At 38.0% G+C, this 26,559-nt stretch overlaps 1 protein-coding gene across 2 annotated transcripts in view; it reads left to right on the forward strand.

Moving 5' to 3' along the window:
• Positions 1 to 26,559, forward strand: part of LOC144275420 (mitogen-activated protein kinase 12-like) — a 73,702-nt gene that overhangs the window by 39,981 nt on the left and 7,162 nt on the right. For both annotated transcript variants that reach the window (XM_077834604.1, XM_077834613.1), the window contains exons 4-10: positions 1,788 to 1,899; positions 10,873 to 10,902; positions 11,344 to 11,391; positions 17,159 to 17,273; positions 19,620 to 19,691; positions 25,212 to 25,291; positions 26,323 to 26,401. In XM_077834604.1, the coding sequence (XP_077690730.1) occupies positions 1,788 to 1,899; positions 10,873 to 10,902; positions 11,344 to 11,391; positions 17,159 to 17,273; positions 19,620 to 19,691; positions 25,212 to 25,291; positions 26,323 to 26,401 (536 nt within the window). The remainder of the gene's footprint in view (positions 1 to 1,787; positions 1,900 to 10,872; positions 10,903 to 11,343; positions 11,392 to 17,158; positions 17,274 to 19,619; positions 19,692 to 25,211; positions 25,292 to 26,322; positions 26,402 to 26,559) is intronic.

Consider the following 26,559-nt stretch of genomic DNA (forward strand, 5'->3'; position numbering starts at 1 on the left):
AGTTTGAGAACCCCTGGATTAGTGCTTCTGAATCCCTTCAGCATGTTTGAATATCTCTAATAATAATTAATAATAAAAATGTTGTTAGTAAATCCTCTAGATTTTTTTCCTTAAAACCTGTGTTTTTGCTAGAATGTTCAGTAAGTTCTTTCTAGCTCACTTCAAATATTCATGGCCTCTCGATAATTGACTTTGATAAGATTGTGGAAAAAATAATATGTCCATCTATGCTTTCATTGTTCAGCAACACCAACATATTGGAGGTTAAAATCTATTGTCTAGGTCATCCACTTTATCAGTGAGAAATGTTTTTTCATGTGCCATAAATACACTGATAGAGAGAGCAGAGAGATTTCATTCTCTGCTCCTCCACTTAACTTCTGTTTCTCCATATTTTACTTGAATTAAATTGCTTAAACTTTGCACCAAAGGAAGTCTAAGGGAGTTAGGTGCCTAAATTCCATTGAAAGGGATTTGGGAGCCTCATTCCCTTAGGCTCTTTTGAAAATCCCAGCCGTAGTTCTTTGAAACTACCTTATTGTCTCCTTTCTCTGTGGTTTAACATTTAATGTCTGTTGCTCTTTCTTTAGTTTGAGAATAAAATTTTCTATTTCTCTTTTAATGATGCTGATGCTGTGTGGCAAACCTCAGTTACTGTAAGACTGAACATAAGATATTGAAAGTCCATATATTTTAAATCAAGAAAAACCCTTTAAGACAAATTGGTGAAATCTTTATAGATCAGACAATGAGAAAATGTATTTCTACACTTCATAGCTGGGTCTAGTTTTTATGACATACAGGTGCAGCCTTAAGGTTTGATGTGTATGCGTCTATATTTGTTGCTATAGGCTGGACACCAGGCTCGATTCTGAATTTTGAGCTTACTGAAGGCCCTCAAAAACATGAGGTGCCAAACTGTCCCATTCTTCAGGCTAGGCCTGAAATATCAACTTGACATACAGCAATAGGTCTCAACTTTTTCCATACCTGGACTCCCTTCCCATTTAGAAATATGGGAAGTGCAGGGTGGTCATGACCCGCTGATACTTTTTCATGACTTCCACGTTGAGAAATCGTGCCTTACAGTAATACCCTCTTCTGCCTTTGATCAGATCTATTCCTGTGACTTTGACTCAGGTATGTCGTTGACCTTGTTATGGATAGTACCTACTGGTTTGCATAACTCATGATAGTTCTTCTAAGGTAAACAATGTGTAAATTACAGAGCTTTTTATCTAGTTATCTTTTAAGCACACACACTTTTATCGTGTTCAGAATTTGTTATTTCCTATTAATTGACAACTTCTTATAACGAGGTTTCAGAGTAACAGCCGTGTTAGTCTGTATTCGCAAAAAGAAAAGGAGTACTTGTGGCACCTTAGAGACTAACCAATTTATTTGAGCATAAGCTTTCGTGAGCTACAGCTCACTTCATCCGATGCATCCAATGAAGTGAGCTGTAGCTCATGAAAGCTTATGCTCAGATAAATTGGTTAATCTCTAAGGTGCCACAAGTACTCCTTTTCTTCTTATAACTAGTGATTGAATTACTCAGTACCTGCTTCAGGCAATCATAATTGATAAAAATAAAGCATGGAAGTCATATTGTTTTTAGTAGAAATTATTTGGTTCTAGAGGTATTTAATTCAATGGGAGATCAAATTAACTAGTAGCTTAATTAAATGGTAAGAACTGTAATTTCTAATGTTCATTGAGGTGTAATGTACTGGTATGTTTCACTTTGACAAACTTGATGGAGTTATTTTGTACTCAATTTTCTTTAGCTACCTAGTCATGCCGTTTATGGGAACAGACTTGAGTAAGATAATGAAGCATGAGAAACTAACTGAAGATCGAATCCAGTTCCTGGTCTATCAAATGTTAAAGGGCCTAAAGGTTTGCCATTTTTATTACTTTCTTACTTTCACAAGTTAATTTTTTTCTCAGGAAATTGATTTAGAGAGCTGCATACATTTTGCAATATTTGAAAGCTGAGCAAAATGTAATCTCCCTGTAGACATTGTGAGCTCTGGAATTCCCCACAATGGATGTGTTTCTTGATGATGAATATTTGCTTATATTTTTTCAAAAATCATGTGTGGAGGTTGGAGTGTGAGTCCCTTGCCCCAATGGTCTGATTTTTGTATACATTTGATCCATGAAGACTCTCTTGTAGGCTATCAACACTTTTATTTTAACAAGCCAGAAAAGTCACTACTGTGATTTTAGTCCATCCTCCTCCAGCAGTTGATTGGGCTGCTTCTTTGGCACACCTCACCCCTGCTAGCTGAGGTAATTAGAAACCAGGGATGAAATCCTTGCCCTGTGGAAGACAATGGCTCTGATTTCAATGGGGCCAGGATTTGATCCCAAACCAAGAATCAAACTTGGATTTCGCATATGGCGGTGCAGAGCACCAGGTTACATGGTTAGTTTTAAAAGTCTCCTATTTGCTAATCTGCAGATTTTTCAAAGTCAGTTTAAAGTGCTGTCATTAAGAGAACAGTGCTTTCCCCTGCTATATCTACTGGAGATGTGACATCAGATATGATGTCTTTCCAGTTTTTGCTTTCTCATTAGTTCTGTTTATTTTAATTAATTATCTCTGTGGATCTCCTTTCATGCACATATTACCTATGTTTATTGTAAATTTGTTTTAATCCCTTTTAGATAAGATGAACAGAGACCTTCGGGCATGGGCATCCCAGAGTAAAAACCTGCCCTTGTGAGGTGCTGAGCTTCCTTGACTCCCACTAGAGTTAATGGGAGTTGAGAGCCCTCAGCCTCTTATAGAATTGGGCCCCAGTTCAGCAAGGCACTAAAGTACATGCCTCGCTTTAAGCACATGACTCATCCTACTAAAGTCAATGGGATTGCTCACAGGCTTAATTACCTTGACTAATCAGGGTTCTAACATTACCTGTGAAATTCTAAAATATACTTCCATCTCATAACATTTTATGTAGCCTTTCCCAATAGATCAGAGGGATCTCTGAATTCTACTAGCATGAGACGGTGGAGTGGCTTGGTGTAGAGAAAAAACATGCTAACACACACTCTGGATTTTTAGTGACAAATTAATGTGTAATGTGGCTGAGAGAAGCTAGAACTTCTTCAAAACCTCTCATCCCTCCACCGCCCAAAAGAAGTCAACCGTCTGTACTAAAAAATTGTAAATGATGGGGGATGAAAGATGCTGGAAACGTATCCATTGAAACAGCATCACTTTTCAATTATTTTTGGGAGCATAGTTTGATACTATCTCAGGGTTTGATATTTTTATTTGATAATGGACATATTCAAAAAATTTAAGGCAAGAAAGGACCATTGTGATAATCTAGTCTGACCTCCTGCATAATGCAGGCTATAGAATTTCACTGTTTCCTACATTAAGCCCATATCTTATCTTTGAGCTAAAGCATATTTTTTAAAAGACATCTAATTTTGATTTAAAGACCTCAAGTGTTGAAGAAATCTCCACATCACTAAGTAAGTTGTTCCAATGGTTAATTATTCTCACTGTTTAAAAAATTCCATCTTGTTTCTAGCCTGAATTTATCTAACTTCAGCTTCCAGTCATTGGATCTTGTTATACCTTTGTCTGATAGATTATAGAGCCTTCTGCTATCAGAAATATTCTTCTCATATGTACTGTCTTTTAATAATGATACTGTTTATAAATGATTGTGGATCACCTCTGAAGTATCCAGTCTCGTATACTAAACTGCTATACAATGTGTATGTTTGTCTTTCCCTCATTTTAGCTAAATAAACAGATTTCCATCTTCATTATTCTCGGTTTTGTTTCACTTGGCTTTCATAAGAACAGCCATACTGGGTAAGACCAAAGGTCCATCTAGCCCAGTATCCTGTGTTCCAACAGTGAGCAATGCCAGGTGCCCCAAAGGGAATGAACAAGTATCCATCCCCTGTCACCCATTCCCAGCTTCTGGCAAACAGAGGCTAGGGACACCATCCTCGCCCATCCTGGCTAATAGCCGTTGATGGACCTATCCTCCATGAAGATATCTAGTTCTTTTTGAACGCTTTTATAGTCTTGACCTTCACAACATCCTCTGGCAAAGCGTTCCACAGGTTCACTGTGTGTTGTGTGAAAAAATGCTTCCTTTTGTTTGTTTTAAACCTGCTACCAATTAATTTAATTGGGTGACCCCGAGGTCTTGTGTTATGAGGAGTAAATAACACTTCCTTATTTACTTTCTTCACACCAGTCATGATTTTATAAACCTCTATCATATCCCCCCTTATTTGTCTCTTTTCCAAGCTGAAATGTTGGCAGTCGTTCCCTACCCCTAATAATTTTTGTTGCCCTTTTCTGAACCTTTTCCAATCCCAGTATATCTTTTTGAGATGGGGCGACCACATCTGCACATACTATTCAAGATGTGGCCATACCATGGATTTATATAGAGGCAATATGATATTTTCTGTTGTATTATCACAAAATAGACAATGATTATTAACATTCTATTTTTGAACCATGAATGATAAAAAAAAAAAACCCAGAAAAATATTTTTGAACCTCCATGTTTCTGAATGGATCCTATAAATGAAAGATTAGAATCCTTCTCTTTCTAGATTAGGAATGCAAATGAAAACATTGACTCTAACTTTTAAATTACAGTGCATGTTGTTTTGGTTTTTAAGTATATTGTTTATCATAAAGGTTTATTTTTTGTTGTTTCCTTCTATTGAAAGCTGTGCATCCAAAAGGAGAGAGCTTTCTTATAAAAGATGCTTATTAACACGCCAACAACAATTTTAGCATACAATTGAGATTTGATTGCTGAAAGTGTCTTGACCTAGTTTTGCAGGCTGAAACCTGTCTTTCGCACAGTGACAGCAATTTCTGTAGAATTGAATTCCCTTCACCTTGAGAGACAAACTCCGACAAGGCCATGGAATAGCAGAATTTTGAATTATATGTATATTTTTGGCGACTCCTTTCTCTGTGAATGTTTGGTCTTTAAGGCCTAGATCCTGCAATTTACGACACACAAGAAGAGCCTTGCACTGATGCAGAATTTCACTGAAGTTAAGATGGGTGGAGTGGACCCCCTGTGTTTTGTAAACTGCAGAATCAAGCCCTAAATGAGACAGGCGTATCATGCCTGATCAGATTCTAACAGCTTTTCTTCTTGATTTACACTAGACCTTTCAAACATTTGAAACCAAAAGAACAGGACACACTGTGCCTGGATACTATGGTGATGGGTGCCTAGGAGTGCTGTTTTCCCCTCCCCTCTGACCTCACTCCACTACTTTGTACATTTACCCCTTTGTGTCTGTATTGTTTTCTCCTATCTCCAGATTTAGTGTATATATTTTTATCTTGTCCCTCATAAATCCTGCTCCCCCATTTATTCATTTATCCCTGGCTCCAAGTAGAAGGGTTTGTGCTCAAGGGTTTCATGAACCTTAAAAGACCAGCCTGAGTTGACAGTAGTGGGGTAGATGGGATCTTCAGGGGGAAAAAACAATTCTGAATTTCCAACTAGAGGGCTTGGTTTATCTTTTTAGAATATCTTCCTAAGGAAAAGGGCTAGAAACCTACTGTGAAAAAAAAATACATAGATTAGCCCTGACATATTTAGGCCCCTACAATTATAGAGCACCCACAGGAGAAGACTTTGTGAGCCCCAAAGGATGTCTCTGTCTCTGCTAATCAGATGTGCTACATTCATAGGAAGCTGGGAAAGCAGGTGTGAAGAGCTGATGTATGAAGCACTCAAAGCACCACATTGGGTAAAGAGGAAATGGGAGGAAACTCCTTAGGTGACCTTGCATCCCAGGGTTTGGAGAAACTGGGGCATTCCAGTTCCAGTGAATCTTGCAGGGATGCTGAGATAATCCTAGTAAGCCAGTATAGCTCGATACCCTAATCTTACTGTATCTTTCAATAGAAATGATTCTCTTGACTAATCACCACAGCATTATCAGAAGTAACGTACAGCTTTATTCATCCATTATTTGTTGATGTTTTAGTCCTTTCATATTGTGAGTCAGACATTCAATAATAATTCACTTGTGATCCATGTCATTATACTTTGGATCTTTCTCCTTGTGATAATTCACTCTGAGCAAGCACTGTGTCTAGCTTAAAGAAACAACGAGGAGTCTGGTGGCACCTTAAAGACTAACCAATTTATTTGGGCATAAGCATCTGAAGAAGTGGGTTTTTTACCCATGAAAGCTTATGCCCAAATAAATTGGTTAGTCTCTAAGGTGCCACCGGACTACTCATTGTTTTTGTGGATACAGACTAACACGGCTACCCCTCTGACATTTGTGTCTAGCTGGGAAAGTCTCTAAGCAACTGATCTAAAAGCAGGGACATTGCCGTGCTGTTTGTCTGAGTGACGCTCCCACAGCACCAGCCCTTGTTACTTTAAACTCAACTTAGTGCTATTAGACTCTTGTTTTCATGAGCACTAAATTCAGTCATTCCCTTTTTTCCGCTTAAAAAATATTTGCAGGACTTCACTTTGCAAACTCCCTTGCCATATCTCCCTGTATTGATTATACTCTAAAATTCTCAAAGGAGTTGATCGAAAACTGTTGAAGTCAGTGAGAAGATACACATTTGGATGAGGCACCTTACTCTGCCCTCATATTTTATGTGCAGCCAAGAACACTTATTATCAGGTGTCTGATGATCAAGAGTTTACCAACAGGGTGCAGTAACTTACTGAACTGAATTTGCATAGGGTACCAAAATTTGCCTTTTAGCTATTCCCAAGGTTCCTGTACTACAAATCAATTTGTTCACCCTAATCAGAGAAACAAGACCAGTTGTTAAGATGAAATGGTGACAATGTTGTGAGGGAAATGACTGCTATGGTCTAAATACCTCTGCTAATCCATCATTTTAGGAGAGAATGGGTAAAAATCCATAATAGGAGAGTGCAAAATCCCATTTTAGAGAGAGACTCCATCAAAGTGAAAATATTCTGAACTAAGCAGTTTCCTCAGTATTGGAGTACACTGCAATGTAGATTCAAATATCTTGATTTACAAAGAAACAAACATTTATGAAAGAAACCTGGCATCAGAAATGTAATGTTAAATAATTTGGTCTCACCATCTCTCTATTAAGAAGAGTGTTTAGTAAACATGTAAATTATATCCAGCGTGTTACATGAGTTGTTTTTTCCTCCTTTGCATTTCTAACACTCATTCCCGGGTATGGTGAGGGAGAGACCATGAGCGAAAGTAGGATGTTTAAGGGAAACTATTCTCTTCCCTGAAGGTGCGTGAGGCCCATTTTTACTAAAACTCCTGAGGCTGAAATTCTTTTAAAATTCCTGTTTCTAGATCCTGCGTTCTTGTGCAGAAGTCCCTAGGCAAGAGATGTCTAGCCTTTCCTTGTTTGTTTGTTACCATTCTTTGCTGGGAGTCTGACTTCTAACAAACACTTTCCATAGGAAAACTCTCAGGACTCTGTACCCAAGTGACAGGACTTCCTCTTGCTTAAGCAGGCTTCTCTCATCCTGATATACTTCACCCTTCCATCCATGAAATAAATAGTACTTCATAGTTGCCAGTCTTCTCCAGTCAGTGGCAGAAGTAGTGCTCCAGGCTATATTCCATGGCACCAACATCTTTCCCCACTTCTCTCTACAGTAGTCAGTTCTTTGGAACCGAGTATGGGAGGTTGTTTTTCATTCCCTAGTGAGGTGCTAGAACTGTCTGGTCTTTAGGCAATTCACAAATGGAACTGATCCTCCAGCTGGAAATGTCCAGTATATGTGGTCCCTCTTCCAAGCCTACTCATTTATTGTGGCACTTTTTGTTATGACTCCTCTTGCACCCTCTGCTCATATTATGTCAAAACAAGAAACTACTTTATAATCACATCAGCTAAGGGGTGGTCTAGGAGAACATAAAGCCAAGGGCAGACAGATATGTCCGAATATGAAAGCAACGCTAGGAAGGCAAAGATGGAGCTTGTAAACTCACTATTGTAAGCAGTTCAAGACCAGGTTGGCTTTCAAAACAAATTATGTCAGGTGAGACAGAGGGAACCTCTGTGTAATGTGGTGGGATGAGGAGTTATTTAGTCTTTGCAATGGCAGAGATAAAATGGACTCTGAACAGCATTGCTCTAAAATTGTATGTCTAGCTGCATGGGAAGCTTGTGTTCTTGCTGTACTACACTGGGCCTGATCTTCAAGTATGGGTACAGGTCACTAGATTCCAGTACTAACGCTTAGATTTCATACATGGAAAAGAAAAAAACGCTACATTTTTGTCTATGAAGGTTTGTTTCCCCTTGCACTAAATGTAATAATAGTAGCTAACTATATAATCTTAATCGCTAGATCCTTAAATGATCTGATGTATCCATTGATACAACAAAGGGAAAGAAGATCACAAAACTAACATATGCATGGCAGGTATTTCATCCTTGTCATATTATTCCAGATTTTAAGCAGCGTACACCTTGAAATACTAGTTCCTCTGCTGGTCTGTTTCCTGTAAACAGAGATCTAAAACTAAAATACACAATATGTCTGCTGAGGAAGATGGCTAGGACACCAGTTAGGGTTGCCAATTTTGATTGAACCTATTCCTGGAGGTTTCATCACATGACATAATCCTTAATTTAAGATTAATATTTAATTCCTGGGGACTCCAGGACAACCCTGGAGGGTTGGCAACCCTAACACCCATCTGTGACTCCCCTTCCTTTTTACAACTGTAGGGTTTATGGCTTGACTTCATGGTTCCTTTTTGGGGTGGATAGAGGCAGGATTTGTGGACGGCTGCCCAGAAGGCAAGGAGCTCATTTGCCTGAGCTCTGTACCAAGTTCGGAGCTCCTCTGCACTCCTAGTACACCAAGCTATTGGTGAGCCTTACTGTCCCATCCTGCCACTTAGGTTCCAATCCTGATCCATCCCTGATTGGTTGTTTAGTGTTCGAAAAGCACTTTGCATATGGACATAACTGCTACTAACACACCCATTATAACCCACCTGGGTCTGGGTTTGCAACAGGCTAGCGGGTCTTGCTCAAACCAGGCAGGGTGCTAGAGTCCTAAGCTGGCAGGGCAGGAAAACAGGAGCAGTAGTAGTCTTGGCACATCAGATGGCAGCTCCCAGGGGGTTTCTGTGATCTAACCCGTCACACCCACCCATTATAAGTCTGTTGGAGAATTTCTGCACAAAATGGAATTTTCTTTTTACAATTCATACCAGCAGAATATTCATCAATAACTAGTCTGCTCTCTATGGAGATTTTGTGGACTGTTGGAACCATTAACCCAGCTGGGAGAGTCAGAGATGGAACCAGGCAGAACCATTCTTCTTATAAAGTGTGAGGATGAAGGTGGTAGTTTGCCTTCTGGTTGTTTTGTTTAGAAGTTGAAGTGGTTTACAAATCAAGAAAAGTCCCTTTTTGAGTAAAACCACCATGCTCCTGAGCATTTAAACTGAGACTACAAATCCAAACACACAGAGATTTTCATTTAACTCCCAAATGGTAATATAGTGAGCTTAAAGAGTCTGTCGTCATGGTATGACATATTGCAAAGATGCAGCACAATAGCATATAGCACACTATTCCAAGTGGACTGTCAAAACTGGTCTAATTCAAAATGCTACTAATACCAAAAAAGCAAACATTACATACATCTCAGTCTGGCTTTTGCATCTTTCTTGTTGCCCCTTTGAGGAACCAAAGTTATTAGACATAATAGTAATGTAACAACAATATTATCTCCCTTATTTACCAAACTGTCTACGGAACTGCAGAAGGTCCTAGTAACTGGAATGTACACATTGGCGTGTCCCTATCAGAACATAGCCAGTGCTGCTCAGTATGGTATAAACATCAGTTTCTTCAAAACTCTAGTCCTTGGACATCCATTAGGTTGAGTTATATGTGTTGTGAAAACTTGAGCGTCCTCACACAGAGCCCTGGAAAGATGATGAAAATATTCCAAGAAAGTAAAATGTGTTTTAAGGTTCCTTTCAGGTTTGTTTGCATTCAGGCCTTTATTCAGGAAAGGATATCTATTCAGGAAATAAAGCACTTATTTAAAGCTGAGCATCTGCTTTCCTAAAGTTAAACCTGTGCTTAAATCCGATGACTGCAGTCGTACAGCACATGCTTTCCTCTATCTGGGCTTTATCAGAGGCATCTGAACTTAATCTGTGATTGTGCAGTTTAGATTTCTGTTGTAGCTAGCTCAGGAATTTACATTAAGTAAACAGTCGGTTTTATTTTAATCCATATATTTCACAACCCAATTTCAGGATGATTTTATTTTTCTAACAATGCCAGAAAGTTTCTGGTCACAAAAATGATTTGTGAGGAAATTAAAAGTGAGGAAAAATGGTGACTTGATTCAATATCAATGTTCAAATAGCGCTACAGGAATAATGATTATAGGTTGAAAAAAGCAGCAGCTTTATACTTGAGACTTTCTTTAGAAAGCAAAAATAATCTTATAACCTTAAATTTAGTTTTAGGAGGCCAGTCTGACCTTCTCTAAAATCATTCTCTAATCTCTCTGGCAGGAAATCTGTAGGGTGAATGGGTTGCAATTGTATCATAAAATGAGTACACTTTTACTTTTTTTCTTTGAATATTTGATGTAAAGGTGCATAAACCTGACTATCACCTGCCTCTGACATTGTGATCTCTCTTCACTTTTCTACTTGGTATCTAATGATATTTCAGTTTTTTTTTATGACAACACATTTGATTGACTCGTTTTCTAAAAGGTGTATTATTAATTTCAGATCACTTTAGCACCACATAAGGCCACGTTTTCAGCAGAACTGAAATAATAATTTATTTAGAGTCCAGCAAGTGTCAATTAACAGATCTTTTTGTTTTCACAGTATATCCATTCATCAGGCATAATTCACAGGGTAAGTGAAAACAGTATTAAAAATACTTGTGTTTTTTTAATTCAGATTCTGTAGATCATGTTTGTGCACACGTATGTCCATAGATATAGTTCTCACATCATTCTTGACTTGATTCATTTTGGTTGGATGTTTTTTAATTGATATGGTCTGCACAGAGAGGGTTTCAGAACAGCCAATGACTAACTGGAACTGGTAGAAAATTTTCCATCAAAAATTTTTTTTTTTTTTTTTTTGAGGGTTTTTGGGTTTTATATGGGTTTTAGACTATACAAAAATTTGCATGAAAAGGCAGCTTAGAAGTAAGGTCATAACATTCAATAAGGTTTTTTGAGACTATTGCAAGAAATTGCTCTATCTTTCACGTAATGCAAGTGTTTTTATTTAAAAAGTGTATTTTTCTGTTTGTTGTAAAAGTCCATCTCAAACTTGATATATTTACAGGATCTAAAGCCTGGAAATTTAGCAGTAAATGAAGACTGTGAATTGAAGGTAGGAAACACTTCCTGAAGTATGCAGTTGAATTTGTTACAAACACACTGCATAGGAGAACATGAGTGAAACCAAGTCAATGACAGAACTCCTATTGACTTCAGTTGGGCTAGGATTTTACCCTATGACTTTTGAAGAGTCATGGAGAAATGTGGAAATGCCAGGAAATTGAGGTGAGGGAGGATCAAATGTGGTCCCAGGACATTAGCAGGAGGAAGAACCAAATGTGGTACCAGTCTTCCAAAAGAAGAGTGGTTCTGAATACTGTTGTCCCATATGTCTGGCTTCAATCCATACTAAAATAATGGAACCTATATTATTGAGGGGGAAAACTGACCTTCAAAAGCCTAATCATCTCATTGGGTGTATCTACACAACTCTGAGTGATTGCAAGCAGCTGATTGGATGATTGACCTCCAGGAGGAGGAGTCAGGCACCCCCAGGGAAATTAGGAAGTCAGCGCTTCTGCTTCTAAGACATTTTTACATGGAAAGAGGTATGAGCTGTTTCTTATGTTCCATTGTCCCTGCATATGAGTCTGCCCTAAGCAGATTCCTGCTGAACTGTTGTGCAAGTAGGCGTTGCCATCTGCAAGCTTCCCTCTAGATCATTAAACTGAAATACTGAATCGGATTTTATCACTCTGCTTCTTCTCTGTCTTGGGAATCTTCCAATCCATCAGTGTGTTAGAGCATAATATTTATTCTCCAGAAATAATTATGCCAACTAGCCCAGACCCCACAATATGTATATGCTTAATTGTAGTGAAGAGTTTGTTATGGAAAGCAGATAAGAAATCTTTATTAAATGTGATTTATACATGTCTCCATCAGCTTATTATAAGACTTCTGGTTATATCCCTTATATGAGGTCAGTAGATTCAGACTGGTCCCAGCTGCCACTTCACCTGGAATGGTCCCTTAGAATATGTGTTAACTACTTATGCTAAACTATCTGTTTTTATTTAGTATTTAGCTGTGACACTCTTAGTACCTTTCCCAGACCTGAAGAAGAGCTCTGTAAAGCTCAAAAGCTTGTCTCTCTCACAAGCGAAAGTTGGTCAAATAAAAGATATTACCTCACCTACCTTGTCTTTCTAATGAATTAAAAGGTATTCTCTCCCCAAGGTTTGGAAAGTCTTATTTATTTTGTGGAACTTGTTTCTGTGTGAGCTATCTTACTGGAAGGATTGCCAAGCTTATGCCCAAATAAATCTGTTAGTCTTTAAGGTGCCACCAGACTCCTTATTGTTTGTGTGGATACAGACTAACACGGCTACCCCCTGAAAGTTATAAACATCACCCTCATAAAAGGCTAGTAAGTGATTCAACAATTAAACTCAAAAACTGTGTAGAGTCAATCATTCAAATATCAGGAAATACACCAAGCATTCAAAAATCATAAGTCAGGCTTCAAAAAAGGATGAAATTGGCTTAAAATTTTAATTTTAAACAATAATAAATTTGGGGTTTTGGAGTTTCATTTGTTTTCTCTCTGTCTCTCTCGGTTTTTGAGCCTATTGGTTACACATGGGTCATGTGTTGTATCTTTTCTCCCTGTCCTTCTAAAAAAAATTAATAAATAAATAAAAAGTTAAAATTCTCCCCTAGTTGCATGATTCCAGGACTGGGACTTAAGAAAAACATCCAGCAGCCCGAGATTCACGATAAAATTGGAAGAGTTTGCAACACTGAAAACTTAAGTTTTAGTGCACAACTTCAACGCTCAGTACCTGCACCAAGTCACTGTAATTAGAGTTGGTTGGGGATCTGTTGACAAAACATTTTTGGTTGGAAAATGCCGATTCAGCAAAATCAAAACTTTTCATGTGAAAGGGTCAGGTTAGACAAAACTTGTATTGGGCAGGTTTTTTACGTCCAGGACAGAATTTCTGCTCAAAGCGAGAGAGAGACAGAGAGACCCATCCTAAAATAGCAAATAGCCCAGTGATTAGGGCAAAGAAACTCTAGGAGAGATTTAGAGTAGGAGCTTGAACCTAGGTTTCCCACATCCCAGGTGAATGCCCTAACCACAGGGATACTGGCTATTCGTGGGTGGGTAGTTGTCATTTTCTTACAAAACAAAACATTCAAAATGTCACAGTTTTCTCCCAACGTGAAATGGAAAAGATTTTTAAATACTGAAAATGTGTGCAGGATGGGAAAACCATTTCCTACCCAGCTCTCATTGTAATATAGACTCACTCCAATTCTCTGGAGCCTTAAGTCTGCTAATAAAGCAGATTTAACTTGGTGGATCCAGCCACTTACAGATTCCCCTTGTTAAAGGGATACTATAACCTTAGATACACAATAAGATAAATTGAGATCACATAAAGGCATTTCCTGACTTTCAAGTACTTAACTTTGCAGACCCTAATGTTGCAGTAATTTCTGAAGTTTATTGTATAAAAACAGGAAAAGAAATATGCAAGGCTGGTAATTAACAGGCATCAATTGTGAAAAGACACCTATTACCAGTAAACAACAGGCAGCAATCTATAAAAGGTAGACTAGTCTGTGTAAGAAATGCAGGCGAAGGGCCTGATTCTTGTCTCATTTATACCAGTGTAACTCCATTGACTTCAGTGGAGTTATAATGCCTCTGTACAGAATTGGGGAAATGTGGTTCCAGTCAGGCTGTAATCTCATCACCACTGCAGGTTGAAAAACTAACAACCTCTGTCACCTTCCCTGGGAGTGAAACATTTTGCAGAGCTTGCAAGGTGCACAAGTTCACTGTTCACTAATATACAGAACTAATAAACTCCACTGCTTTTATGAGCACACTTTGAAAGCCTCTTTCTCCACAGCTAATGGGCCTACGGAATATAGCTGTTCTCTTAACTGTGCACCACATCGATCTTTAAATCCACAGCTAAGACCTTAGCATAACTTTCTAAATCACATGCTCGGTCATGCATTTTCAGTCATCAAACTAATTTTTTTTTACCTACACTTTTAAGAAAATGCATACTGGACATTAAGCCCTGTTTATAGGCTATCTTTGAAGTGTCAAAGTTCAATTGTGTTTTGTTATTAAGGTGGAAAGCTGGAGTTTTATTTATTTATTTTATTTTTGCAGTGGGGAAAAATGTGTTTTCCACCACCCTATTCTTAATTTTAAAGTGGCTAAAGGGATTTTGCCCAAATTTGTTCAAAAAATCACTTTCCAGCATGGTAAATTCCAGCCCAAAAGGTTAAATGTTTAGGTCAAGAATGTATGAAAACAGTGACTTGATATGGAAATTGTAGTGCAGCCTTAACTGTGATGATCTTAACATTTATAATTAGAAATCTGTTCATAAGAATGAATAAACGTTTACTTTGTAAAAACAAAATGAAAATTCTAAAATGGCTGCATGACTACAGCTGGGTAAATAACGGATTTTTTTGTTTGCTGACAATTCCAAAACATTTTTTTTTAATTCCATTTTGGTTTGAACCAAAACCAATTTTTTAAATTTTTCAGTGAATTTAAAAGTAGGAGGGGGATATTTCAGGTTAAGCAAAATGCTTTTTTTTTAGATTTTGACCATTTTAATTTTTTTAAACATTTTAATAAAATTATCAAAAATTCTGAAACAAAAGGTTGTTTCAAAGTGAAAAAATGAAACATTCCACTTAAAAATGTCAAAACAAATTTTTTTTTGGGGGGGGGGGGTGAGGGGGAAGGGGGTTAAGCTTTTTTTCCTTACCAGAACAATTTGGCAAAACTGACACAAATTTGTGAAATATTTCTGTGTTGCTGTATCTGCATTTTTTGCCTACCCCTCAAAAAAAAGTGAAAAATTTTGCCCAACCCTATGCGTAACATATGTTCTAACTATTATTGTAATTGTTAGCTACCTATACTAAATAAATAAACCAGGATTTGCAATATATTGCAACTGTTTCTAGCTCTCAGTGAAACCACAGATCTTAGTCTGGCAAATCAAAAAAACGGTATAAAATAATAATAAATTTTATGTAAATGATACAGACCATAGAAAAGCATCAAAGTGTTGCATTTCTTTGATGTCTTCTGAAGACCTAGTGGAGAACACATATAGGATGTCTGGATGCTTCATTTAAAAGTATATCTTGCTATCCTGTTTCTGAAAATATTTATTTGCCTTGTGTCCAGTATTTAAATGACAAAGTTTATCCGTGATGTAATACAAAATAGGGATTAAGTGCCATTGAGCAAGGTGGAAATTATTGGTAAACATAGCAAATCTCTTGTTCCACTTTGCATCCCATTTCTGTTTTAAATGCAGTTGACACCTCAGCTGATAAGGGGGAGGGATAGCTCAGTGGTTTGTGCATTGGCCTGCTAAACCCAGGGTTGCGAGTTCAATCCTCAAAGGGGCCATTTTGGGATCTGGGGCAAAAATTGGGGATTGGTCCTGCTTTGAGCAGGGGGTTGCACTAGATGACCTCTGGAGGTCTCTTCTGACCCTGATATGATATGGAAATTATGTTAAAGTGATGCAGTGAGAATAAAGCCATAATATTTAAATTTTATATCCTGCATCCATGAATAACAACATCATATAACTTTCCTTTTTCATTAGTGCCAGGAGAGTGATGATACTATTTTAATTGAATAGTGAAGTATTTTAAATGGTTGAATTATAGTCAGCATGTTACAAATACTGTGTCCTTTGGCAGTGTCAATGAGTGTTTGTACTATAAATCTCTGCCCATAAGGTATTCATGCAGTCTGGTAAGCATGGAAATTTTTGCAGTTATTTATTTAGTAGATCTACATATTCAAGCATGTATTATTATTTTTTTTTAATCTTCCCTGCCATAGATGGTCCACTCAGTTCTATTTTTCAACAAGCCAGTAGGTGGGTACATTTTTTGTCATAAATCTGTTAATTCACCTCATCCAAGAGGCTCAATTTTCTGGTTAGGAATTTCTCACTGCTGAGTATGAGCCTGTTATTTCAAGAATTAATTTTCACCGTTGGCCTCCTGCTTTAGCTGGTCTCTACTGCTAATCCTCTAATTTGGACCATTTTGTAGAAGCTGATCCAGGCTTATACTTGTATTTTCAAGTGGCTGCCACTGGAAATGGCTAGCTGTATAGATAAATATCCAAGAGACTGCAATAATAGTTTAATGAATAAGTAAGTTTAATCATATATAACTTTGTAATTCTGAATGGATCACCTGTGGGCCTTGAACTCCTTAAAAGGCCCTTCAGAAGAGGAAGAGAGAGGAAGGTTGGTTAAAGCAGTAGCCTGAGTCTCAGGAGACTTAGGTTCAATTCCCTGCCCTGGCTTGCCTCAGACTTCATCTGTGACCTTGGACAAGTTTCTCTCTGCCTCTGTTCTCTATCTGTAAAATGGAGATAATAGTACTTCCCTACCTTATAGGGGTGCTATTAGGATGAATACATTAAAGATTGTGTGGCACTCAGCTGTGACAAGAATGGGGCCACATAAGTACCTAAGATGGATAGCTTCCTTATAACCCTGGAAAGATTTGATAGCGATTCCTTGGACAGGGTGTTTTGTTAGTAGAATTAAATATTTGACCAATATTTTAATAAAATTAATTAAAGAATTTACTGTTTCCTTCAGTATGGTTACAAAGTTCAGCATCTCCATTTTTGTTAAAGTATCATAAATGGGAGAGAAGCATTCTGAAACATAACTTGTATACTATTTCTGTCTAAATTTTACAATGCAGCAATAAAACATCAATGTGAAATGTTCACTTTTTCCTATTGTCTCCAGTTGGAATGTCTCTGCATTCATGTTATTCTTCTAATATAGATTCTGGATTTTGGGCTGGCAAGGCATACAGACAGTGAAATGACAGGCTATGTGGTTACTAGATGGTACAGAGCCCCGGAGGTCATACTTAATTGGATGCATTATACTCAAACAGGTAATGTGTATGTGTGGGTGCTAGGATCAACATCCTCTCCTCTGAACAGTCTTAGTAGCTCCCACATATGCACTGAATTAAGTAATATATAACCATATCTTTGTTCCTCGGGGGAAATGAAAAATGGTGGTGAGAATATGTGAAAATTAGGGGTGTTGATTAATCCCAGTTAACTCACATGATTAACTCAAAAATTAATCACGATTAAAAAAATAATCACAATTAATCGCACTGTTAAACAATAGAATACCAATTGAAATTTATTAAATATTTTTGGATGTTTTTCTATATTTTCAAATATATTGATTTCAGTTACAACACAGAATACAAAGTGTACAGTGCTCACTTGATATTATTTTTATTACAAATATTTGCACTCTAAAAATGATAAAAGAAATAGTATTTTTCAACTCACCTCATACAAGTACTATAGTGCAATCTCTTTGTCATGAAAGTGCAACTTACAAATGTAGGGGGTTTTGTTACATAACTGCACTCAAAAACAAAACAATGTAAAACTTTAGAGCCTACAAGTCCACTCAGTCCTACTTCCTGTTCAGCCAATCGTGAAGAGAAACAAGTTTATTTACATTTACGGGAGATAATGCTGCCCACTTCTTAATTATAATGTCATCTGAAAGTGAGAACAGCGTTTGCATGGTACTCTTGTAGCTGGCATCACAAGATATTTATGTGCCAGATGTGCTAAAGATTCATGTGCCTCTTCATGCTTCGGCCATCGTTCCAGAGGACGTGCTTCCATGCTGATGACGCTTGTTAAAAAAATAATGCATTAATTAAATTTGTGACTGAACTCCTTAGGGGAGAATTGTATGTCTCCTGCTCTGTTTTACCCACATTCGGCCATATATTTCATGTTATAGCAGGCTCTGATGATGACCCAGCACATATTGTTAGTTTTAAGAACACTTTCACTGCAACTTTGACAAAATGTAATCAAGATACCAATGTGAAATTTCTAAAAATAGCTATAGCATTCGACCCAAGATTTAAGAATCTGAAGTGCCTTCCAAAATCTGACCGGGATGAGGTATGGAGCATGCTTTCAGAAGTCTTAAAAGAGCAATATTCTGATGTGGAAATACAGCACCTGAACCACCAAAAAGAAAGTCTATCTTCTTCTGGTGGCATCTGACTCAGATGATGAAAATGAACATGCGTCGGTCCGCACTGCTTTGGCTCGTTATCGAGCAGAACTCCTCATCAGCATGGATGCATGTCCTCTGGAATGGTGGTTGAAGCATCAAGGGACATATGAATCTTTAGCGCATCTGGCATGTAAATATCTTGTGATGTCGGCTACAACAGTATTATGTGAATGCCTGTTCTCACTTTCAGGTGACATTGGAAACAAGAAGCAGGCAGCATTATCTTCTGCAAAGGTAAACAAACTTGTTTGTCTGAGTGATTGGCTGAACAAGAAGTAGGACTGATTGGACTTGTAGGCTCTAAAGTTTTACATTGTTTTATTTTTGAATGCAGGGTTTTTTGTACATAATTCTACATTTGTAAGTTCAATTTTCATGATAAAGAGATTGCACTACAGTACTTGTATTAGGTGAATTGAAAAATACTATTTCTTTTGTTTTTCACAGTGCAAATATTTGTAATCAAAAATAAATATAAAGTGAGCACTGTACACTTTGTATTCTGTGTTGTAATTGAAATCAATATATTTGAAAATGTAGGAAACATCCAAAAATATTTAAATAAACGGTATTCTCTTATTGTTTATCAGCGTGATTAATCGCGATTAATTTTTTTAATCGCTTGACAGCCCTAGTGAAAATGTAAAACAGTAAAGTAATTAAGAGCAAGTTCCCTGCAGTTAAAAAATTTGGGTAATCCTTTGTTATTGTCAGTCTTCAGAAATTAAACTCCAGTGTAGACAGAGAAAAAGGTCAGTCTAGGTTTGGACGTAGATGGTAGCGAGCTCTACTCTTTCTATATGCTGTAATCCTGCAGGATGTTGCAGACTGTACCCTAACTCCAACTGGAAGGGCAAACCATTCAGCAAAGAAGGGGTACTAAAGAAGCATGAAGGTAGCTGTAGTCCCTTCCTAAATGACCGGAAGAATTACTTCCTATATGCATCAGCTTAATATTGACAAGCTACCCTCTCCCTGTATCCTGGTCACGAACACCAGTTACCTTATTGCAATTTGCTTTTGGTAGACATTTATTTTCTGTATAAAGGATCAACTATGTTAATATGCTTCTTTAAAAAAGTATAATAAACTGAAACTGTATTTTAACCATACATTTGCGAGGGGATTCAGAAATATAATTCGGCAATTTAATGTTACTGATTTTTTTTTATTTCAGTTGACATCTGGTCAGTGGGCTGTATTATGGCAGAAATGATAACAGGGAGGCCACTGTTCAAAGGAAATGATCGTATCCTTTCATGATGAATTCCTGGCAGTAAGATATGAAAAGTGTGTCGGTATTTGTGTGTCACAATAAGTTGGTTTCATAATGGATATAGATTTAAAACAATGGTCAGTTAATTCTCTCCCTCACCAACTTTCACCTGCCTTTAAACCTTGGGCAAATTACTGGATGTTTGTGCCTTAGTTTACCCATCTGTAAATTAGAACTAATATTACCGAGCTACTTCACTAGAGAAATACGAGCATTGAATCATTAATGTTACAAAGCACTCTCAGATCCTCAGGTGGAAGGTTCTATGCACAAAAAAGGCAAAATCTTCAATAGCAGGCACCCCAGTTCAGGAGTGTGCACACACAAACCTGGTGCTGTGTGAACACCCAACCTTACAGGTACATACAGAGCACAGTTTAGATATGTACCTCGAGTTGGGTGCACACACTTCTCAAGATTTTATCCAGAATTGTTAGGATCTGGTAAGGAAGGTTCTCCATATTTGAAATAGAGTTGTATCATTCATTGCTGAGAACTTAAAACTTAAATCAACTTAAAAAAAATTAAAAATCCCACTTCAGTCTAGACATTTTTGATGTACTATTGTTACAAGTAACTCTGAAAATTAATATCGCTCACCAGGAATTAGAGGGGGAAATTGTCTAATTTTTTCTGTTTGTTTTGTTTATTTGAGGGGGCTTGTGTATAACCAGCTTCACTCTTTCCCTTGAATATGTATTCATTAAGGCCCTGGTTCTGCCAGCAGTTACCACACATGCTTAAAGTCAAGCATAAGATTTTGGGGCTTTAGTATGTTTCTGTTTTGCTTGTTTGTGTCCTATTCTTCCCTTATTATGTGAGAAAAACACTTCAAAATAGAAGAATGGGCATTGCAAAACCACAAAAATGAGACAACGGGACTAGGGCTGCTACAGTACCTTAAACTATTTTTACCACAATTTTTTAAATTAATTAGATTCAAGTATGTGTCCTTTGTTAACAACAAAATACAAAAATATCTTTTCCTGCTGGCCTAAGGGCAGCAGTTAACTAACCCAGTATTATTTCTGAAGCTGTGCTGGCCTTGAGGATACTTATGTAATGTTTATGCATGCACAAGGAAACAAGTGAGTCACAATTTCAAGCTGCACCAGAAATTCAGGAGGGGGAAAACCAGTATTTTAATAATCTTAGGAGATGAATATTTCAGAATGTATTGGGTGAAGTTCTACAGTCGATGTTATGCAGGAAGTCAGACTAGTTAATCATAATGGTCCCCTCTGACCTTAAAATCTGTGAACCTATGTTAGCTGTTGCAAGGAGAACACAATCTTATTCCAGTCCTTTTCAGCAAAGCAAGAAATATAATTTTTAGTTCTTTTGTTTTAGTTCCATAAATAAATTCTGTTGCAAATTTGATACCAAATAATTTTTTTAACATCATTTGTAAAAGCTTTTTAGCTTCATCCGTCATCTCCCTCTGACTCTACAGGCATTTGAATGTGTGATCTTCATGTATTTGGAGCTCTGCAATAACAATAGGCAAAGAGGTGCAACGCCTGACAAGAGCTGCTTTCTATGGCATCAGCCCCTGGAAATCTGCTGGAATCCCTGGAAAAGATAATGCCGGTACTGACTAAGCTATACTTCCTTAGGAGACATAAGATCAGGGACTACTCGCCTTATCCCACCCAGGTTGTCTCAGGAAATCTCAGGGTTTGGAATGGAGCAAGGGGGGGAAAGACTTTAAAAATGCTACAAAAACATTTCATGGAATATTTGTCAAAATTTCAAATTTTCAAAAAATTTCAACCAGCTGTAGTCAGGAAGCTACCTATGATGATAATTAGCTGGTTACCTCAGTTTCGAGGATGATGTCAACAATCATAGTTTGTACTAATGGGTCTTTGTGTGACTCTATAGACCAATTCAGGAAGAACAACATTTACCACGCTGGCCACAGAACCATTTGCTTAATTGTGTTGATTGAGCTGCACATTGTTTCTATGCCTGGCACTGTGTTTCCAGCTGCTCCCATGATTCTTTTCAAAGTCGTGGCCACCCACCGTTACGATGTGGCACCAGACAATATGCTCAATCGCCAGTTGCTCAAAAGACGAGTAAGAAATGTTCATTTTGAACAGTTTTTTTTCAGTGTCTTTGAAGAGTTTCGTCTGCCCTCAATGCTTACAATTGCCAAAACATAATTCAGAATATAAGATTTGTTTTGATAGATGGGTCTCAGGCTGGCCATGTAATTCAAATGGCCATCTCAATTGGGTGTGGATCACATGAGCCTTGATGCCAACTGAACCAGCTTGCACCAGGACTTCCATGTTGGAAACCCAGTCCTGCCATTTCATGTGCAGCAATCATCATAGGTGATGCAAATGGCAATTGGCAAGGTTTTTAATGTGTCGTCAATAACAGGTCCATGTTTCGCACGCATAGAGCAATGTCATGAGGACAACAGCATTATAGACTTTGATTTTTGTCTGCAGACAGATTCCATGTTGCTTTCAGATTTGGTGATAGAGGCGATCATATGTAGTGCTGGCTTTCTTAATTCGCACATCCACTTCATGATTGACTATAGCTCCGTTGTTCAATATGCTGCCAAGATATGTAAACTGTTTGACAGTTTGCAGCATAAAACTTTCCAACCTTATTGATGGGTCTTGGTAAAGTTGTTGAGGAGCTGGCAAGTATATAATCTCGATTTTCGTTCAGCTGATGGTGAGGCCAAAGTTACAAGCTGTTGCAGCAAAGCAGTAAGATGTATAAAGTTTGGTGCTGTTTGTGACATTTTTCCTGTAGTAGTCTCATGATGAAGATCATGTCAGCAGTGCTCCACTGAGCATGAAAGCTGCATTGTGATTCAGCTAGCATGTTGTCAATGATTTGGGTCAGGAGTGGTTCAAGACGGTCCGTGCAAGAATCTTGCTGGCCACAGAGAGCAAAGAGATACCTCAGTAGTTATCACAGTCACTGTTTGAGCCTTTACACTTATAAATAGTGACAATGTTGGCATCTTCCAGTTGTTGTGGTATAATTTCTTGAAGCCAGACATGTAAGAAAAATTCAAAGAGCTTGCCGATGAGAAGATTTCCTCTGTGTTTGAAAACCTAAGCTGGAATGACATTATTTAGTGACTCATCAGAAACAGTAGATGAACAAATAAGTAGTCCACTGAAATGTTCATGCCACCATTAGTGGATGGCAGTTCGATCTGTGATGAGAGATTCACCATCAGCACTTGGTAGTGGTGTCAAGACAGATCGGTTAGCCATACACAGCTTTGACTGCCTCATAGAAACCTTTGGAGTCATGTTTATTAGTAAGGGTGTGTGATTCCTCTGCTTTATGGTCAAACCACATATTTTGCATTTGGCAGAGTTTGGATTGGAGTGTACTGCAGGCTGCCCTATATCTGGTCTATTTCAGCTAAGAGCACAGCATGGACTTGTCACCTAACATCAAGGAGATTCAATATTTTATGATCATTTTCATCAAACCAGTCTGCATGATGGCATTTCGTATGCCCAACACAATTCACGACAGTGTTATCAATTGTGTCATGCAAGCATACCCATTTGGCAGTTACGTCATCACTGATCATTGGAAGAGTTTCTAAAAGAGTAGTTAGCTGTGTTGAAAATTGTTTGGCAATTGACAGATCATTCAGCCAAGCAATATTTACAAGCTTGACTGATGGTTTTTTACACATTTTTGGCCAAATAGTGAGGGAAAGCTTTGATGGAACAAGATAGTGGTCAGTACAACAATTAGCTCTGTGTAATACCCAAGTTATGCGCACATCTTGTAGGTCCCATTGTCAGACCAACACCTAGTCAATCAAATGCCAATGACTTGAGCAAAGGTGCATCCAGGTTGTTTTATATTTGTTGGGGAGTCAGAAGATACTGTTTTTAATATTTCGATGGTGCTCAGCATCTGTCCTTAGCAGAAGTAGGCCATTGCTGTTCATCTTGTTGATGCCATGTTTGCCAAGTACACCATGCCACATAGAGTCATCAAGGCCAACACAAGCATTAAAGTTGCCTAAAACAATCAACTTTTCTTCAGAGGGAGCCAATCGGATCAGGTAATTTAGTTTGAAATAAAATTCCTCCTTACCCTCATCAGAGTTAGTCATTGTTGGTGCATAAGCACTAATCAGTGAAGCATTACATCTGCCTCTTTGGGCAATCTTTTATCTATGGGTATGCTCTCCAAATGAGAGACAAGATTCTTTTTGATTGCAAAGCTTATTCCTGCATTGTATGGCTTATTTTGTGGGCATCCCTTCCAGGAGAAAGTATACCCAGCATTCTCCTCAATCAACCGACCCTCATCAGCAAGTTGCATCTTGCTCAGTGCTGCAATGTCAATACGTATCTTCCAGGCTGTTGAGCAACCAGAGCAGTCTGCCTGACAGGATGATCAGTTTGGTTTGGACAGTGAAGGAATGTACGGACATTCCATGTCACAACACTGAGACGAAAATGAACTTTTCAAGGCTTACTTGAATTTCGACACATGATGGGCCACCCTCCAGCTGTGATAAGCTGGTCAGGGCTGTTCAAGATGAGCAATTATTAGAGTACCTTCTTGAGCCCCCCTCCTTGTATTGAGGTCCCCTGTGCCGTCCCTGAATAGAGCAGACAAGTCGATCAAAATGCTGCTGGACTACAGCATCACCTCAGGTCAACACAGAGTGATCAAAGTCTTGACCTGCCTACATGCAGGTTCACAACTATGAGTCCCAGCAATGTCCATCACCTGTCACTTTCCCCATTCTCCCATAACCGCCGGACTTGTTAGACTGTTGAAGGCTGCATGAGAATTTGTTTAAAGTGAACGAGTAGTTGCACATTAACTTGCACACACTTTTAGCCAACAAGACCATTTCCAGTAGCAAGGTAAACCGAGACAACTGAGGGACTTGCTAGCTGCAGGTTTATTTCTGGAGTATACACCTCCCGGAAGTCCAACCTCTCCTCCCCATGGCATGGTGGGATGGTGGAAACAGGGCAAGTAGGGGATTGCCCTGTAGGGCGAAGTATGGTGGCGAGCTTTGCTTTCCAGGCTGCTATGGTGGCCATGAAGGCCTACAGGGTTTTACTCCAAAACACCTGGGCTAATGGGGCTCTGGCTGGGAGGACTAGGCGTGTTAGCCTGAGTAATTGGGCAACTGCTGTTGGAGAAGGAAACTACTTATACCCCATAGGTGGCTAAACCCCAGCTCCAATCACATGATCCATTGCAAATTTCACAAGTATAAACTACCGAAGGGGGAGGACGTTATCTGGTCCATAAAGTTGGAATATACTTGACTTTAGGTGTTTCAGTGTCTTCAACTTTAGCAAAAGAAAAACAGAACCTTGAGCTGCACAAATGTAAAGTTTCTCATTTCACCTTTATGTTGTGTGTTCCGCTATGATCTCCATTGGCAAGGAAATTGCATAATTTTTGTAGGGCTTTTAATTTTGTCACTGTACAAAAATTTGATTCCTGACATCTGGTATTCAGATCTGGACCAGCTCACAGAAATAATGAAGATAACAGGCACCCCAACTCAAGATTTTGTTCAGAAACTACAGAGTCAAGATGTGAGTATACTGCTTGGTATTCTGCTAATATTCTGCTTGTTCTCGTTTCACATGCAAGAAAACTTAATGGAAAGCTGTTCTCTGAATCTCATCATAAAAATATTCAAGAATTTTTTTGAAACCTTATTGGTTTAGTTCATTTAGTCAAACACAATCATCAAATAGGTTTGAATCAAGTACGTTGCAATAAGGTAATGGCCGACATTTTCAGAAGTGTTTATTAATTACAGCTACCCAACCTGAGATCCCGGAGCCGGGTTTTTGTTTTTTTTAGAAGACTTGAGCATCTACAGTTTCAGCTGAGGTCACTGAGAGCTGCAGGTGCTCAGCATGTATGAAAATTGAGTTCTCTCTGAAGGTGGTCATCCAAAACTAAAGTGTTTAAAAATTAATGGTCACTTGGAAATACGTATACCTACGTACTTAAAGTTTCTTACATATGTGGCACATCAACAGCTCTAGATGATTGGCTGCTACCTTTATTGAGAGTGCACTGACGATACATATAATGTATTTAGAAGACTGACATTTGTTCTTCTGTTTTTAACTTTGCCTTCCCTGGTCCCATGTGCACACTTCTCTAGAGAGTTTAACCCTGTTAAATGCACCTTAACATTCCTTAAAATACCTGTAAATTTTAAATATGCATTGAATATATCTTAAAAAGAAAGATCTACTTTTCTAGAAACTTGTATCAACCCACAGTGGGGAAAAAATAATTATAACTCTGTTGAATGATGCATATATTTCCCAAACTAAATAATATACAGGCTATAATAAACAGTACGAAAGCTCAATCTTAGGTATTGTTTCTCTCCTTTTTCTTAACACTTGCAAATAATGTGTCATTCAATCAGTATATAAAGACAACAAGGCCCCAGAATGATCTTAAAATAGAACCCCATTAATGATGTCCATATGCATAGCATGCTCTCACAAAACTCATGAATATTTACCTAGCAAGCATATTGCTAAATCTTATCAGATAAAAAGGAAGAACTGTTCTAACCAATGTTCATGTTTATTTTAAGGCAAAAAATTATATCAAAAGCCTCCCAAAAGTGCAGAAAAAAGACTTTGCAGCCATCTTGAAGTATGCAAATCCTTTAGGTAAGAAAATATGTTTGGGTTTCTACAATTTGTGGTGTGCTAGAGCAGGCCAGCAGCTGCTGCTATAAATAAGGTTGCATTATGGTAATTAAGGTTGGATTCTAACCCCTTGTTTTCCATTGCTCATAACTTTCATCTTAAGGATTGAAATTTTTCAA

This window comes from Eretmochelys imbricata, chromosome 1 (genome assembly GCF_965152235.1).
Source record: "Eretmochelys imbricata isolate rEreImb1 chromosome 1, rEreImb1.hap1, whole genome shotgun sequence".
NCBI lineage: Eukaryota > Metazoa > Chordata > Testudines > Cheloniidae > Eretmochelys > Eretmochelys imbricata.